This window comes from Toxorhynchites rutilus, chromosome 1, assembly GCF_029784135.1.
Source record: "Toxorhynchites rutilus septentrionalis strain SRP chromosome 1, ASM2978413v1, whole genome shotgun sequence".
In the NCBI taxonomy this organism is placed as follows: Eukaryota; Metazoa; Arthropoda; class Insecta; order Diptera; family Culicidae; genus Toxorhynchites; species Toxorhynchites rutilus.
In genome coordinates, this window is record NC_073744.1 from 122,261,383 (window position 1) to 122,280,758 (window position 19,376).

At 38.7% G+C, this 19,376-nt stretch overlaps 2 protein-coding genes across 10 annotated transcripts in view; one reads left to right on the top strand and one right to left on the bottom strand.

Moving 5' to 3' along the window:
- Window positions 1-19,376, bottom strand: part of LOC129762280 (monocarboxylate transporter 12-like) — a 660,562-nt gene that overhangs the window by 503,388 nt on the left and 137,798 nt on the right. The gene's annotated exons all lie outside the window — the stretch shown is intronic.
- LOC129762279 (E3 ubiquitin-protein ligase HECW2) overlaps window positions 1-19,376 on the top strand; it is a 117,151-nt gene that overhangs the window by 79,282 nt on the left and 18,493 nt on the right. For all 7 annotated transcript variants that reach the window (XM_055760394.1, XM_055760397.1, XM_055760398.1 and 4 more), the window contains one exon: window positions 15,651-15,842. In XM_055760394.1, coding sequence (XP_055616369.1) covers window positions 15,651-15,842 — 192 coding nt within the window. The remainder of the gene's footprint in view (window positions 1-15,650; window positions 15,843-19,376) is intronic.

Consider the following 19,376-nt stretch of genomic DNA (forward strand, 5'->3'; position numbering starts at 1 on the left):
ATCTCTCCTCATTTAGACTTTTGCTCTTCCATTTTATTTTTAGCCAATGACACACAAATATCGAGATTACAGCGCTTGCAAAACAAAATAATGCGGTTGATACTAAAATGTAACAGATTCACTTCCTCATCTTTAATGTCGGACGCTCTGCAATGGTTATCCGTGAAGCAAATAATTGTTTATTTAACTGTGGTGTTCATTTTTAAAGTAATTTATGGTTTGCTGCCTCGATATTTGTGTGATAAGGAAGAGGAAGTGACTTTCATAGTTATAACACTAGAAACGCGAATGAATTGATTGAACACCTAATTTCTTGTCATGTGCTTCACAAAATTCGTTGTACTTCAAAGGAATAAATGTGTTCTACTCGATGCCAAGACATATTAAATGCGCAACAACACTTACAGAATTTAAGAGGCACTGTATTTCACATGTAAAAGCTGTGTTTTATTAACAGTCGAACGAGTTTTTGCTTATTTTTATGACGAAGATCTGGGGGGTCTCCGTAGCCACATTGGTTGCGCGTTCGCTTAGTAAGCGATCCATCGTGAGTTCAAAACTCAGGACCCTCATTGACCATCTTTGTGTTGTTACAGAATAGCTATGTCCACGCAACAATCATCAGCGATGGAGATCGATCCACGGTCGAAATAAGATCGATTCATCCATACAACTGCTCTGCTCTGCAAGACACATCGGGCTGCTGTTCTATATATAACTCAACAATGATCATTCAACTGTCTCCGCTGTCCGGTGGTCCAACTGGATAATGGAAGAACAGAAAGAATACTCTTACGCCTAAATGGCTACTGTGTGAATGTACCATATGTAATGGTATAGAAGGAATACTGGCGAATGCCGGTCTAGAAATTTTTCGTAAAGGAAATTTTCTCGATTTCTCTGAATGAGGGTATTCATAGTCAATCCAAAACAAGGCTGGCGGTTGGACTTGTGCTTTGGTGGACCACTTGGCTGCAAGGGCCTCGTCGGGACCGTATCGGTCCTGTGGCGGACATGACTGAATATTGGCTTATCTTTTGACATTGCAATTTTTTGAACTTATATCTGTAAATAAAATCAGTTCGTTTTTTATGTTTGCTAAACTGATTTCAATGTTGAGAAAAAATGAATAAATTATCTTTTAGATAACTCGTCTTGCTCAAACCTCTGTAGGGGAAGGAGGCGGGACCATCATCATCATCATATCATCATGTAGTATTGACTAAAACACCGAAAAGTTTTAAAAAACTATTAATATTGGAACACGTTACATATGGGGATGTGTTTTCTGCGTCCATCAGTGTATGTCGCAACTAGTTTCCCTATGTCAATGCACGCGTTGCATTGAGTATTCATCGCGGAAGCTATTGCGGCACTAGGACCGACTGTTGTATGCCCGCTAGCAGCAGCGAAACTGTACATTTGAGATCACGAATGTGTTGTTCACATTCGATAAGTTCAAAACGGGCAATATTTCCACTCTACCCAGTTTTTGTTCACATGTTGCAGTGCTAATTCACGGCATTTGCATTGCGAGTGATCGCAGGATAATATTGTACCTCGCTAATACATTAGTTGCTCGTTATTGACGACACGGATAGGTAAGCATTTATGTTCCTGCCTCCGATTTTCGTTAATTTCAATCATATACTGATTAAGGAATCGTTATGTATAGCATGCGAAGAAATATTAGAGAATAAATCATATGAGGGCAGTCCGATAAGTAGTTAGCCCACAAAAAAAAAAATTTTGGAAAAGTGGCGATTCATTTCTCAACATAGTCTCCTTTTAATAACTCGATACACTGGTCCCAGAGATGCTCCAACTTCTTTAATCTGTCTGAAAAAAAAAATTCTCGAGATCTGTAAAGTACGCGTCCGTGACGGCGATGACCTCCTGATTCGACTCAAATTTCTGCCCGGCGAGTGACTTTTTCTAGTTTGGAAACAAAAAAAAATGCAAGGGGCCAAATCTGGAGAACACGGTGGATGGGGCAGCAGTTCGTAGTGCAATTCGAACAATTTGGTCGTGGCGACGGTGGAATTGCCATTTTTCCATTTTTCCATTTCCGCGGACACGCCCGCTTCCACACACGGTCAAAATAAAAGTACGAGCTCGATTCTGCTGAAATTTTGACAGTAGCCGTTTACGAGAATGTACTACACGATAAGTAATCTCTCTTACGATACTGACACCATCGGGCGATGAGGCTAAGTACTTATCGGACCGCCCTGAATATGAATAATATGTCTTGGTTGATGGTCCTCGTGTTGATGGCCGGTCAAACCAAGTAATTTTGGATAACTTGGATAGTTTCATGATGTTGAAGATGTCTGCCATCTTTGTCTCCTTCCCGTCGACGTGAAAAACTCCTGTCACGGAGTTCGTTCCATCGTCCATAACGTCGTTAAAACGAAATTCGTAAGCAGTTCCGTATATAGCTTGCGGTATCTGTACCATCGTGTTCGTTCTGCCTACCGTCGCATTTCGGAGCGACAGCCCGGCGTGTTTCGGTGCAAGGTTGTGATTGTAACTTCTAACTTTTACCAAACGCCTCAGATTAAGAGGCTGGAGTTCCACTCACGTACGAGAAGCTAGAATTTTGGTGTCGCGCGAGCGAAATTCCCAACTATTCCTCTTGTTTGAACGCCATTTTGAAAAATGAAGAGTTCTTAATTTTACTAAAGGCACGTTCAAAAGAAATACATAAACTTTAAATTGACTAAATTTTGTTCGTTTCATCCTCTATTCGAATGATTTTATTTCATATTTATTGATTGCTAATGTTGTGCTCCCTTGTTATATAGTGCTACATCAAACGTTTTTGGGAAATCTACATAAATTAAATAAACCTAATTCTTACCGTCAACTTCCCCGAGAGCACTCTTGTTTAGCACATCGGGTGGCTGATCTATGCTGGACGAACCCATGTTGAGCATCACAGATAAACGACTGGACGGATCTTGTGAATGAATTTTGCGAACCTCAGCGGTTTAGTAATGAAGGATGCAATCTGTCAACTTTTTTTTTATAGTTTACATGGTTTCAGGGCCAAGGGCGCCATATTTTGTTATATTTTTTCAGAAAGCTGAGGTATTTTCACATAATATATCTGAATATCAAAGAGGTGTCGTTTTTCGTTTATGAGTTATGATTTTTCAAAGTGAACATGCTTTCAGTCTTCGTTCAATATTCCTATGCGACTAGATTACAGCTATGCGAATGGAATCCATTTTTTATACAAGTGTGATATTTCCAACTAATTGGCTTCAAATTGATATATCGATCATCTGAATCGGCTCAGTACTTCAAAAGTTATGATTTTTTGAAAAAAGTCATTTTTGGAAAAAATGGGAAAAAATATTTTTTAAACCATCGGGAAATTTTGAAAAATCATAACTCAAGAACAAAAAATAACACTCCTCTGAGTTTTGGATATGTTATTTAACCTCAGCTTTCAAGAAAAAGTAAAAAAAACAGGAAGTGGGTTATATCTATGGTATAACCGCAAGGGTGACGTAGGACTATCGTTGATTTAGAGATCATTTGTATGAAGTTGAATCTGAATTCATTCTGAATGAATGAATATTTGGAGAACTTCGAAAACGAGAGCGTTACGTTGGAGGCACAAGGTTTTATGCATCCAATATTGGATACGGAAATATCCTACTGATGGGGAAGAATAATCTTCAGAAGCTATCCTGTTGATTGCGATTGATTGAAAAACCACAAAACCAAATGTATTTGGTCACAGTGTTACATGGATAGAAAACATTCAATTAAACTCTTTCACATGAATATATTTTGAAAATTCCCAAAGGAACTGGCAGATTATTTTCAGTAACGATTAGATATTTCCACATTTTCCTCGATACTTGGAATGCCAACTCGATAACCACCTGTTAATAGCATTTGATTGAAACATATTTGGTCACAGTGTTACATGGATAGAAAACATTCAATTAAATTCTTTCACATGAATATATTTTGAAAATTCCCAAAGGAACTGGCAGATTATTTTCAGTAACGATTAGATATTTCCACATTTTCCTCGATACTGGAAGCCCACCAGTGGTTAATGCCTACTCGATAACCACCTGTTAATAGCACTTGATTGACACATATTTGGTCACAGTGTTACATGGATAGAAAACATTCAATTAAACTCTTTCATATGAATATATTTTGAAAATTCCCAGAGGAACTGGCAGATTATTTTCAGTAACGATTAGTTATTTCCACATTTTCCTCGATACTGGAAGCCCACCAGTGGTTAATACCAACTCGATAACCACTTGTTAATAGCACTTGATTGAAACATATTTGGTCACAGTATTACATGGATAGAAAACATTCAATTAAACTCTTTCACATGAATATATTTTGAAAATTCCCAAAGGAACTGGCAGATTATTTTCCAGCAATGATTAGATCTTTCCGGAACTTTCTCGATGCTGAATGGCATCCTAACGGAAAGAGTTCTGCGCGTGTATGTGTCGATCCTTCGCCAGCATGTTAGGCAACGATATTGTCTTGTCGATGTCCTCACGAATAATGAATGTGTCTCACCACCAGAATATCGCTTAAGTATGCTTTTTGTGTGTGATTGAATCGAGAGAAGGTGTGGTTTACAATGGCAATTTGGAAGGCAAACTAGAGGGGAATGAACTATCTGAGCTCGGAACTTTCGGCGACTGAGCAATAATCGATTGCGGGCGCATACAATATTGGATACGGAAATATCCTACTGATGGGGAAGAATAATCTTCTGAAGCTATCCTGTTAATTGCGATTGATTGAAAAACCACAAAACCAAATGTATTTGGTCACAGTGTTACATGGATAGAAAACATTCAATTAAACTCTTTCACATGAATATATTTTGAAAATTCCCAAAGGAACTGGCAGATTATTTTCAGTAACGATTAGATATTTCCACATTTTCCTCGATACTGGAAGCCCACCAGTGGTTAATGCCAACTCGATAACCACCTGTTAATAGCACTTGATTGAAACATATTTGGTCACAGTGTTACATGGATAGAAAACATTCAATTAAACTCTTTCACATGAATATATTTTGAAAATTCCCAAAGGAACTGGCAGATTATTTTCCAGCAATGATTAGATCTTTCCGGAACTTTCTCGATGCTGAATGGCATCCTAACGGAAAGAGTTCTGCGCGTGTATGTGTCGATCCCTCGCCGTCCAGCTCGTCCAGCAACGATGTTGTCCAGTCGGTGTCCACACAAAGAATGATCGTTACTGCAGCGGAGCGGGGATTTTTAAGCTGACTGGCTGGCTCGAGAATTACGCATGTGTGATACTGCGACTAATGTTTCGTTCATTTTTTTTTTCTTTTTCCTTTCCAATCGTGCTTCATTCTATTTCGCTGCTGCTCTGGTTGCCCGTTTTGGTCGGTACGATTTGAGGAGCACAAAATGGACCAATCAAAAATGGGCACATAGGGCATTTGGACAATGCTTGATATTTAACAATTATTCAATTATTTATCTCAAGAAAAATGAAATGTTATTCGTTATGATAGATGCGTAGATATATTTCCTATCGATTGATGCAAAAACCTTCGCGATCTATTGAGAAATGCTCGAGTTATAAGCGTTCCAAATCTTGCATTTTTTCCTACTTGTTCAGTGCCTAGATTTCCATTTCACCCCCTATATCTTCCGGTTAGACGTAGTCCTACGTCAAAAATATAGCGCCCTTGGTCCGAGACCATGGAAACTATGAAAAACAAATACAATCAATAATTACGAAAACAAAATCCAATTTTTTCGACAGTATAATACTTTTTTCAAAAAAGTCGAGCTAATTGGCTTCAATCTGATGTGTTGATCATCGGAATAGGTTCAATAGTTTAAAAGCTATGAATTTAAAAAAAAACATTTTTAGAAAAAAGTGGAAAAAGTGGGAAAGTTTCGCGCCACTCTAAAATGGATATAAAACCCTAATGAAAAAATAAAAAATACGGGTCTAATGTTTTGCAATGAAAAAATAAAAAAATCTGAGAACAACTATATCGATTTGGCATGGAATGGCTAAAAATTACATTTCAAACGTGTCAAAAACCGCTCAGAACAGCAACAAAAAATCTGAACCGAATCGGATGTGTAGTGGTGGCGTCGACAGCAAACACTGCTGAACAAATTTTCATCTTCAATTTTCAGCCGAAGAACGCAGCTCTCATCGCTGAAAAATATTTACGTCCAGCTTGTAATACGCTGCCCTTTTAACACCACGTTAACTCGGAAACAATGCTCGAATTCATGAAAGTAAATTGATCGATCGAAAAAAGTCACCAATAAGAATCATAATCATATTCCCGATTTATCAATCTATCCAACGGCAGTAAGCTTTCTGGATAGCCTTTCTCAAGGCCAAGTTTTTAGTTTAGTTTTTCAAATTGGCCCTTTTTTTATAGCTAGAGACAAATAAACAAAGAAAGTCTGGGAGTTTGAGAAATTCTATAATTCTTCTACAAATGGAAATATCATCGTTATAATACCAATAAATCCGAACACGCTCCTAAATTCACAAAGCTCTTTTCCAGCAAACAATTATAAAAATGAATTCGCTGTTGATTACTTCTTATATTATTTCTGAATGTTTTGTTTGAAAGTTCTGGCAGCCCCGAAAAGGACGCGTTTGCGTGGTTTTGTAGTAGCAGATGAAGATAGGTGATTCATGATTGTTCCTTGTTCTCGCTAAAACAATACACGAGATTTGTGTCCTTATTATCAATCCACATAGCGCACTCAGTATGCATAGTGAAAATTCTTTTCATAATGCGGCCCAAGGCTTTTACATATTCGTTCTCCCACCACCGTCATCTTTTGAATAACACATAAAATGTGTAAGTAAGTGTGATTCAATCATACACAACCCATCTCCACATAATGGTATGAAAACCGACGCCGTAGGTAATATTTCTCTTTTGTTTTGCTTCTGCCCGTCAGTGCAAGCTCTGCACCATGCTTGACTCTTGAATGGCGTTCACGTCTCCTGTGGAACTTTCGCCGTCTCAACGTATACATTAACTAGCGTCACTAATCAATACTTAGTTGAGATTTCTCAAGCCAAATAACACGTCTTGAATGTATTCCGAAGGGCAAGCTCTAGAATACGCGTGACCACAGTGCAAGTCGAAGGAAATTTCTTTGACGAAAAATCCCCCGGGCAGAACGGGAATCGAACCCGAACACCCGGCAAGATAATGTGAGACGCTTATCGGCCACGGCTGCACTTTGCTCACTTCGCGCTATAATATATGTATTTGGCTAGGGCGAGTACAATATTGATAGTGCTTTCATGATCATCCGTCGACCAATGTGGATTTTGACGGACTTTCAAGCATATTTCAATAGTTTGCTTTCAATGCAGTTTACTATGATAATTTTTTTTGGGTCAATAAGTAACAGACATCACTCATGCACCTTTTATCTTTATTTGTCGAGATTTTTTTTCGAAATTATACCCTCACACCCCAGTTCAGATACAGAAATGATGTGGTGCAAAAATACAGAAACACTCACACCCAGGAAATCGGCGCGCTGCATCCACCGAACAAAATTGCATAACTGTGTGCGATATCTATCTTGAATAATGATGATCATGGTCATGGTTGGAATTATAAAGGCTTTTAATCTCACGCCTCTGTTTTCAGATTTGGCACCATTACTAAAAGACGTAGTTCTATATATTTCGAACGTGTTTACGAAAACTGGATTAAACAATCTTTCTTCTGTATTTGAAGAACTTTTAACACTTATATCAAACCGTTGGTGAGCATTCTGTACGCGTAAATTCCGACTCAGTAGATGCGTTCATTGCCAAATTTCCATTCAAATCGTTAACAATCTGCCACTTGAAGGATGCATCAGATTCTAGTGACCAAACACAAGAGCAACATCTGTATCCCGTTCAAGATAACATGAATTGCCGTTGTATAAAGACGTGCAGATCATTAATATAGTTCGAACTTAGGTATATGAACAGGTAGACAGTTTAATCCAAACAGTCATTTACTCTACATGATCATAATGCGTCAACACATGAGAGGTTGGATTTTACTGCGACTAGACTCCACTCCGTTTCTCAGGAGCTGGCTGGATTCACAGACGCATCTGATGAAGATGTGGTCGAATGGAAGTTATGAGTTGACGACCTGCCTACATCGTGGTCTCATTCGGATAGCGCTATTCGAAAATCGTTTATTCCAATTCATAGGCCTCTCACAGCGAATGGTTGGATCCGTAATTTATTTTATTTATTTATTTTTATTTCTAATTAGTAACATGAGATTTCAGTTTCTTGTTTGTTTGTTTCTTTGTTTTTAAGAGGCTTTAAACTTTGCAGTTCATTCGCCTCCAACGTTTTCAGTTTCTTTTAAATGTTACATTATGTAAATACATAAGAAGGTGCGCCGAGGTTTCTAAACTGTTCGTGAATACAAACATTTAATTGACTCATTAATTCATTACTTCTTCTAAAGGAAACGATAACTTCAACTATGAAGGTGCTCCTTTGCATCCTCTCTTAAAAGCTGATGTGGAATTTACTAAGGTTAACTCATTTGGTAGAGAATTCCAATAGGAAATGCCTCTGACGAAAAACGAACTGCCGTATGAGGATGTATTGTGACGAGGAATAGAATACTTTTTCGCACGTGAACTTCTCAATGGCTTTAGATTAGTGTGTAGATATCCGGGAGCTTTTGACTTCGCAAGTTTGAACAAAAAGAGGCAACATCTGAACTGAGAAAACTTGTTGAACGGACACCCGATTAAGCGATGTTTAAGGTGGGTAACTCTATCGTATCTACTCAAGTTAAATACGAATCGAACACAAGCATTCAATGCTATTCGCAGTCTTGATTCTGCATATACTGTCGTTCCTGACAGAATAAAATCACAAGCTATGAAATGCGGTAGTATTAAACTTTTAAAAAGTTTAAGCTTTATACGAGGGTCACTATTTATATTTCGGGAATAGGAACAAAAACAAATAGTTAAGCTGCGAATATATTTTTATTGTTTTTCAAAGTACTCGCCACGATGATCGATACACTTAAAATGCGCTTAAACCAATTTTCAAAGCATTTATTCCAATCGACACGAGCCTTTTTTTGAGCGATTGTCAAATTATGTGGGATCCAACGTGAACATAATTTTCGCACAACTAAGTGTTCATGTAAAATCGCATATATGCTGGTGGAACTAATGCTTAGGGATGCCGCAATCTCACAATAGGTTACATGACGATCTTGCTTAATCATTTCGTGCACAGCATCAATGTTTTCTGGCACTACAGTCGATTTTGGACGACCTTCACGAAACTCGTCGGACAGCGAACTAAAGGGTGTGTCACATCAAATTGCATCACGGAAAAAACGCTGTAGAAATTCGCCCAGTAGACCGATCCTTTTGAAAATTTTAGACAGTGAAATAAAAACTATTAAACAACTTTTGGCATTTTCTTTTTATTCATACTTCGAGCCCAAGCCCGTATGCTCGCACCTTCCTCTTTACCCCGTCCATAAGGTTCTGTACAACGTCAGGTTTTTTTTTAACAGAAATCCATTTTCTCTTGAAGTCCGCCTCCGATTTGACAACTTTTGGGTTCTTCCGGAGGGCCTGCTTCATAATCGCCCAATATTTCTCTATTGGGCGAAGCTCCGGCGCGTTGGGTGGGTTCATTTCCTTTGGCACGAAGGTGACCCCGTTGGCTTCGTACCACTCCAACGCGTCCTTTGAATAGTGGCACGAAGCGAGATCCGGCCAGAAGATGGTCGGGCCCTCGTGCTGCTTCAATAGTGGTAGTAAGCGCTTCTGTAGGCACTTCTTAAGGTAAACCTGCCCGTTTACCATGCCGGTCATCACGAAGGGGGCGCTCCGCTTTCCGCAAGAGCAGATCGCTTGCCACACCATGTACTTTTTGGCAAACTTGGATAGTTTCTGCTTGCGAATCACCTCCGGAACGCTGAATTTGTCCTCTGCGGAGAAGAACAACAGGCCCGGCAGCTGACGAAAGTCCGCTTTGACGTAGGTTTCGTCGTCCATTACCAGGCAATGCGGCTTCGTCAGCATTTCGGTGTACAGCTTTCGGGCTCGCGTCTTCCCCACCATGTTTTGCCTTTCGTCGCGGTTAGGAGCCTTCTGAACCTTGTATGTACGCAGGCCCTCCCGCTGCTTGGTTTCAAATTCAATTCAAATTCAAATTCAGCTTATTGGCGACATCCCGGACCGAACTTCTCGGATCACGTCTAAACTGCTTAACTACGTGCTTGTCATCTTTTTCACTGACGGAGCATCCATTTTTGCCGTTCTTCACCTTCCGGTCGATGGTTAGGTTTTCGAAGTATCGTTTTAGTACTCTGCTGACCGTGGATTGGACGATTCCCAGCATCTTACCGATGTCCCGATGTGATAACACCGGATTCTCGAAATGAGTGCACAGGATTAATTCACGACGCTCTTTTTCGTTCGACGACATTTTTCCAAATTTACGAAAAATTGACAGTGAAGCATGGCCAACGTGATCAATACACTCTTATCTGATTATAAGCGAAAGCTGAAGATATAATTCCTAAAAATTTAATTTCTACAGCGTTTTTTCCATGTTGCAATTTGATGTGACACACCCTTTACGACCACGATTGAATTCACTATACCAGCGATACACAGTGGTTTTTGATGGAGCTTCATAGCCAAAAGTCAAATTAAGTTGATTGACGCACTCTTGTTGTCATAATCCACGTCGAAAGTCGTAAAAAATCATCGCACGAAAATGTTCACGATTCAGTTTCATTTTTTTTGCCGAGACCAAACTTTCAACTAAATATAAAATAAACAAATAGCGTCCGTATGACAAAATGTTCTGAGTACGTATAACGTCAAAAATGTCAAACTTTACGATGGAACCGTCGGATGTACTCACATGACATCAGTGTTGCCAATTCCCGAAATATAAATAGTGACCCTCGTATCACTACTTAGAAATGATGATACCGCGTAGAGGGTCCGCAAAGTTGAAAAAACTTTGCCACACTGTTTGAAAATAAATTTTTCAAATTTAAAGCTCATTCCTTCCTCCGCAAAAGCAATGTTAGCATTGTTCAACTTTAAGAAGGGTTTCAGGACATTGTTGACGTGGGAAAGGCCCAAAAATAGAGCACTCGTTTATTAGCATTTAGTTTGAGTCCATTTCTGACGGACCTCTCATGAATATTGGCTAGGTCTTCGTTAACTTTCCTCGAAACAATTGTGGAAGTATCATCCAAACAACCGTAGTACAATTGCACGTCGTCCTAAAATATTTCAAAACATCTGGAAGATCATTTATAAATATTGAAAAAAGTATTGGTCCTACGATTGATCCTTGAGTCACACCTGAGGATATTAGGAGGTAAGTAGAGTAAATTCCTTTATTGAAAACTGTCTGTGTTCGTCCAGTGAGGTATGATTTAATTAGATCTGTTGCATTATTGGAGAACCCAAATCTTACGCTGAGTTTTTGACAGAGTATGTTATGGGGAATTGTATCAAATGCCTTTGAGAAGTCTAGGAGCAGTAAAACAACTGGCCTTCTTTTATCTAGGATTAACCCTATGTCATCAAAGATTTCCAGCATTGCAGTTTTTGTGCTTTGATTCGCACGATATCCAGATTGCTGACTTATTAATAAATTTTCGCGGTTAATATACTGACAGATTTGGGTTTTGATTATGCGTTCAAATAACTTTGACAATGCGGGTAATATACTTATTGGACGTAAATTGTGCAGGTTATTCAAATTTGATTTTTTCTTCAATGGCAATATTTTAGATTTCTTCCATTCCTCTGGAAAGATACTTGTAGCAAGTATGCAGTTGAATAAATGTAAGATGAGTTTGATTATAAGTGGATTAATTGATTTTAGAAACTTGATGGGTATTTCATCAAGCCCAATGGCATTAGGTTTCATGCAATATAGTTCATTGATTACTTGCATTTCACCTATTTGATTGAAATAAAATGGATCTACCCTAGCTGGATGGTTGGACACTTCATCAATATTTAAATCACGAATACCCTCCGAAAAATTATTTGCAAAACATTCGTTAATCTCATCAGATTCGAACTCCATTGTTGGCGATTTAGTACTCTAACCAACTCCTATGTTTTTCAATCTTTTCCACAATTCCTTTGGTGGCATATTAGCGTTGAGATTTCTTTCATAATATTCTTTTTTGGTTTGACGAACTCTAAAGGTCACTTGATTACGAAGAGTAAGTGTACATGGATGTGTAAGGAACGGCTCGGAAAACTCCGTTCCTTTTCTGACTGGGATTGGTGTGAAAATAATATTCAACTGTGATTGCGTGATTGAGTCAGAGGTTGAGTGCGTCCCGTTTCCGGTTAAAATTCTTCCACTTGAAATACTGATATTCGTTTGTACTGGCCAATATTTGGCGACAATGCATAGTCTGCCGTAACACTATGTGTTGGTGGATTTCGAGGTCGATTCAGTGTTACAGTGAAGGGTGTGTCACATCAAATTGCATCACGGAAAAAAAACGCTGTAGAAATTCGCCCAGTAGACCGATCCTTTTGAAAATTTCAGACAGTAAAATAAAAACTATAAAACAACTTTTGGCATTTTTTTTTTATTCATACTTCGAGCCCAAGCCCGTATGCTCGCACCTTCCTCTTTACCCCGTCCATAAGGTTCTGTACAACGTCAGGTTGTAGTTTTTTTTGAACAGAAATCCATTTTCTCTTGAAGTCCGCCTCCGATTTGACAACTTTTGGGTTCTTCCGGAGGGCCTGCTTCATAATCGCCCAATATTTCTCTATTGGGCGGGTTCATTTCCTTTGGCACGAAGGTGACCCTGTTGGCTTCGTACCACTCCAACACGTCCTTTGGATAGTGGCACGAAGCGAGATCCGGCCAGAAGATGGTCGGGCCCTCGTGCTGCTTCAATAGTGGTAGTAAGCGCTTCTGTAGGCACTCCTTAAGGTAAACCTGCCCGTTTACCGTGCCGGTCATCACGAAGGGGGCGCTCCGCTTTCCGCAAGAGCAGATCGCTTGCCACACCATGTACTTTTTGGCAAACTTGGATAGTTTCTGCTTGCGAATCTCCTCCGGAACGCTGAATTTGTCCTCTGCGGAGAAGAACAACAGGCCCGGCAGCTGACGAAAGTCCGCTTTGACGTAGGTTTCGTCGTCCATTACCAGGCAATGCGGCTTCGTCAGCATTTCGGTGTACAGCTTCCGGGCTCGCGTCTTCCCCATCATGTTTTGCCTTTCGTCGCGGTTAGGAGCCTTCTGAACCTTGTATGTACGCAGGTCCTCCCGCTGCTTGGTCCGCTGGACGAATGAACTTGACAAATTCAGCTTATCGGCGACATCCCGGACCGAACTTCTCGGATCACGTCTAAACTGTTTAACTACGCGCTTGTGATCTTTTTCACTGACGGAGCATCCATTTTTGCCGTTCTTCACCTTCCGGTCGATGGTTAGGTTCTCGAAGTATCGTTTTAGTACTCTGCTGACCGTGGATTGGACGATTCCCAGCATCTTACCGATGTCCCGATGTGACAACTCCGGATTCTCGAAATGAGTGCACAGGATTAATTCACGACGCTCTTTTTCGTTCGACGACATTTTTCCAAATTTACGAAAAATTGACAGTGAAGCATGGCCAACGTGATCTATACACTCTTATCTGATTATAAGCGAAAGCTGAAGATATAATTCCTAAAAAGTAAATTTCTACAGCGTTTTTTCCGTGATGCAATTTGATGTGACACACCCTTTAGGTTTAAAAAAAACCCCAGAAATAGATTCTCCTATGGCCAAGTTGATGAGCAGACAGTCTTTGTTTTCAGCTCTGGGGTCCATACTGATTTGAAAGGATTTGAATTATATGGAATTAATGTCATGTCCATTGGGAACAAGCTTTACCATCTCAACGTGGAAAATGAGCATTTTAAAGACTATTCAATCTTACCTTTGTGACTTTTTCCTAATTCAATAGAAATGTATGCAAGGCAAATGAGCCATTAAACCATTATTCAATAAACTTTTCATCGAACGAAGTGTGGAGCATTAATGTTTTGTATACGGAAATCGAAAAACGTTTGGCCGCGCCTCATAGCTAATTTATTATTACAATATTACCGTCGATTTCGAAACATGAAATGTTGAACGAGTTCAAAGGCGGCAACGGAAATAGTAGCAAAAGATTGTTATGAAACAGTTGACGGTAAATGATGATCAATTTATGAAAAAAATGTGTTATACATCACTACAGTGATTGTTTTCGTGGTATTGTGTAATCAGTTTTTGTGGCAATGACAATGGTTCACAACGTTTGATAAGGAATTGTAAACTGACTCACGCAGTTGTCGTTTTGGGTCAAAAAGCTAAATGAAATTCTCGAATGCTACCCTATTTACTGGGAATCGAGGCATAAAAATTGCAACTCATTTTTCTTTTCCGTCCAAACAAAAAAATGCATAATGTCGAGCAAACCCGAAACCCTCCATTGCGATGCTGAACTGTCTTACATTAATTATTCACACCTGCCGGTTGCTGCGAAGTGAAACAGTCTGGCGATTCATTTATGGTATTCGTCACAGCCTAACCGTAATGATAACAACACGTACGATGTGCCTCAGAGGGTCAACAGATGATAGTGATCTGTTACATTAACATTTCTATTTCCCCCCACAATCGGTCACTGCTCCCTTTCGTTGTGGGAGCGAAACAAACAAAAAGAACGTCTTTCTTCGCTTGGGCAGCAGCTGTCCACACGGGGGCGGGTCATTTTGACCGGCTTGGTTCGTGACAGTGTTTGCGCAAGTTTTACCATTTTCCTTTGCCCATATGCGGGTCCGATTCTTCACCTGGACCGATTGAGGAGATTGTCACCGTTGGTGCTCGTTTCCCCGCGTGGAGACCAAGATTCTAGCTTTAACGCAATATGATTACTTGGTAGAACATTTTTTTGTCGTTTCCTTCCCCCCACCGGGATCTTTTCTGATATCGGAAAATCGTAAGTTTAATTAAAATTGGTTTCTATGCTACTCTTCCGCAGCTGAACTTCTTTCGGTTGGACAAGGTAAGCTACTTTGGAAAAGTTTAAATTAGACTGGGTGTAAATTAATGAAATCTTTGTGACCCGGTTCTTCTAATTTGCTTGATTATTGCTTGCAAAATTTGATCTAGCAGCTGCGAATTATTGCCGCTTATAAATGGCGAGTCAGACTGGAATCAGTTTTGAAGTTTCAATCATTGCGATTCCTTCTTCCATCATCAAACATTCGCATTTGTTGTTTTGGAACTATCTTGAATTGGATTCATGATTAAACAGTAATCATTGGGAAGCGTGACAAAATAGCGAATCAGCGTTTCGTTTGATAGCAGCTTAAGAATAATATAGACACGAACATGAAAACGTTAATGAATATTACAAGTTTTCGAATACTTAGCTGCGAATTGCATTGTAATTCGAATCAGATCTGGTCCCTATATACTCCGACACACTTGTTGGGCAATTGTTTATGCCCGGTAACGGCTAATCTGTAGATAATCACTGTAACTATCTGAACTTATCGTATTTTTTCCCCGTTTGTATCTATTTTCAGCCTTTTCGAGAATGAGATCATGAGCTATATTCCGGTGGAAGCTCGCAGCCCGCAAGGTTCACCAAATCTCAACAATTCAAGGGTACCGCAGCGTGCGCCTCCTCCATTCCGCCGGGATTTCGAGGCGAAACTGCGCACATTCTATCGTAAGCTAGAGTCCAAAGGATTCGGCCAGGGGCCGCATAAACTGAAGTAAGTGAAAACATTTGTATGATAAGCTTTATTCATTATGTCAGGTTAGTTTTTTTTTAAATTGAGCAATTCCGAAAATACGAACGATCCTCTGGAATGAACGCTGGCCTTCGAAAATAGTACCGCTGAAGAGGGTCAAAATATTTCATTAAACTGGGCCTTTGTTCCTCCACTATGTTCTGTGATGTGATCCATTGATTCCAAGATAATGAGTATCACCAAATGAAATTGGGTTCAAAATTATTTATCTTCATGATATTCGAAAAGATACTATTAGCGGATTTTAGACGCTGACGTAACGAAAGTCACATAGCAAGGAGCAAGGGAATTGTAGCAAATTATGTATGCTCATTGGAAATATCATTATGTTCATTAAAAAATGTATATATTTTTTTTATTTATATTGAAAACAAAATATCCTAAAAAACGAAATTATTTTCTCTCGAATATGTAAATTCTTACTCATGTCATGTACTTAGATAGAAAAAAGCAAAATCTAAACTGTTACGAGTAAGAAACAAAAGTATTTTTTCAGCGAAAACATGAAAAAGTTGTTGTTAGAATAACTCCTTTCCTATAGAAATACTATTACTCCGATGTATGGACTTGTTGGTTATTGTATGATCTATTCATATGGTTTTTTACTTTGGCCTTTTTCAAAAAGTTGTATTTTTTATTTCAAGTATGCCACCTTGCTTAAATGACCAATGTTCACACCTACAAGGAATCCAGCATGTTAAACGTTCGGTCTAGATCTGAACAAGACCACATTGTCGCCGCGAAAGTTCTTCTTCTTTGTATTATATCCGCCTTGAAAAAATCCAATCAGAAAATCAAAATCAACTTCTTTGCAGATTCAGACTGATGTCACACGCAGTTCTTTATTTTTGTATAATAAATATTACGGCTGTTCTTTTCGCAACTATTTCATCACTACCAATATTCCAAATTTGTAATAAACAAAACAAAATGCTACGATAACCACTTTATTCTTTGGTAACAAATGAAATACACAAATTGAACGTGTGATGCAGTAATACACAACACAATATCGATCCCCTGAAGCGACCGTTGACTGCTCGGTGGCTTCAACGAGACAGTGATTTTTCATCCTAGAAATTTCTTGCGACTTGCACTGGATCACTCGTCTTCTCGAACTTGCCAATCAGAATGCATTCAAGGCGTGTTGTTGACGTAAAACTACACTGTTATTTTTATTAGGCCACTCGTTTATAACTTCGGATATTATATTATAATGCTGCGAAATTTTTGAAATAAACGTTTAGTAGAATGATTTGGTCGCACTGAAATGGCATTCTTTATTATAGAATCAGTTGACAATAATTGATTGATGATTCATGCGCCAAATAACAAAATACTAGCTGATTGTATGCCGCAACTTGTTTCATGCCATGGCATTGAAAATTTACCTATTCCGCTATTCCGGTGGCCTCTTTCGCAATTGACATGCACTCGGCTACAGTCGATTATATACTTGTTGAACCAGCACCATTATTCCACACCTCATCACTACATCAATCTATCTTTGATACCGCATGGAAACAACAACAATGACAGACATCGTTCGTACAACGTAAACCAAGATTTCATCAAAGCAACGAGGAAAGTGTCACCCATACAGTGATCGTTCATTAATTAGGAGGAGGCAGCGATTATCATGCGAAGACTTATTGAGATGGGCATTACATCGCATCACAAAAATGAAACAAAATGAAATATTAATATTCTTCATCACTCATATTCATAATTCTCGATTCTTCAATTCCTTCTATGATAGATTGAGCAGTAGAACCAATACGACTTGATTGTGATAGTCTACAAACGAAAATTATTTCACCTAAAAAGCTACTGCTCCTGATGTCTAATAATAAGAATAAGACAATGGAAAGAAATCACAATACCATAGTTATCCATTATCCAGCAACTTCATGATTTCATGTGTATTTTGCATACCGATTGAAATATACAGTAGAACCTCGATTATCTGCGAAATAGTCTGGCTAGCTCATCGCGGATAACGGAAATCGTGGATAACGCTATAAAGGACTAAAATGAGTTCTAAACATGAAAAAAGGTATTTCAGCATGAAAACTATATTTTATCAATACATAAATCATCGGCCCTTTTCAGGGTTACTATTTAGAGTTTCAAAAAAGTTAAACTAACAGATTTCTGAACAATGAAAAGAATTTCATTTAAAATAACCTAGAACAATCACAGTCCTACGTCAAACTTCCGTTCGTGCCCCTAGGCTCAGACCTTTCTACTTTTTTTTTGTCTTTATTTAACATATTGCGGACCGCTCAAGCGTTTTCTCGTGTTTCGCGTTCCGTCCATTACGGATGGATCACGAAATAATCCGTGTTTTCTACACTCGATGGTTAAATCCTCGGTCTGTCAAGAATCTAACAAAGCCTACCGATGACTCGTTGGCATCAAAAATACTTTCGTTTAGATAACGATAAATCATGAAAACTAAGATTTTATAAATTATGGTAGATACATAAAAATATTTCCTATCAATTGATGCAAACATCTTTCCGATCTATTAAGAAATGTTCGAGTTGTAGGCATTCGAAATCATTCATTTTGACGTAGGTTTACGTCTTTCGGTCTTTGAAAATCGAGAATCGAGTACATCGTGAAAATTGTCCAATTTCAAAAGCTTATTGCTCAGTCATTTCATGATGGATTGATGAGATTTTTACGTCAATCGATTTCGGCACTCCATAACATGTTTTTGTATTGAATAAAATAATATATGTCATAAAACTAACTATCGAACAATTGAATAAACTCAACCCCTATCCTAACGGAAATACCAAATTCTGATTGGTCGAAATTGACGACACATGCGGCAGTTCCCTAACAGAGACATCAAAATCAAGTTGAGTATTTTTATATTGCAAATAAGGTGAGTGATACGATTAATTCTAGCAAATAAAATTAAAATTTGGAACTTTTATTTTGGTTGGTTCGTGAGATTTCATATCAATGACCGATCGTGTATTGTGAAAAATTTAGTACAACTGTAAGTGTAAAATTGTATTTTTTTTTTCCAAAATATATATTTTTATCAAGGCTCATATGGCGTTAGCCTCACGGGGCCGGGAGTCCAATACTTTGACAATTTTTCTTATTATCTATGTTGGTAATATGTAACCGATTACTCACGGTTGGCTCGAGGTTAGTATTACAAGTGTTTTCGTAATTGGGATGTTGCTGTCTCCAATGCTCTGTACGTGTGCCCGACACGGGATACCTCCTATTGGGATGCAGCTGACCATTTGTATATTGTATTTGTAAATTGTATATGGTAGCAGTTGTGCTAACTCTTTTCCGTACAACATCGAGTCTCACTCGTGGCGTACTTGCATAACATAGGGCGCTAGAACACTCAGCAGAGTAGTGAAATCACTTGATGTGTGACGTATTAAATAATACGGGAAGGGATTAAAAATTACTTGATATATGAAACGATTCATTTCAATTTTTGATAAATAAAAACCAAGG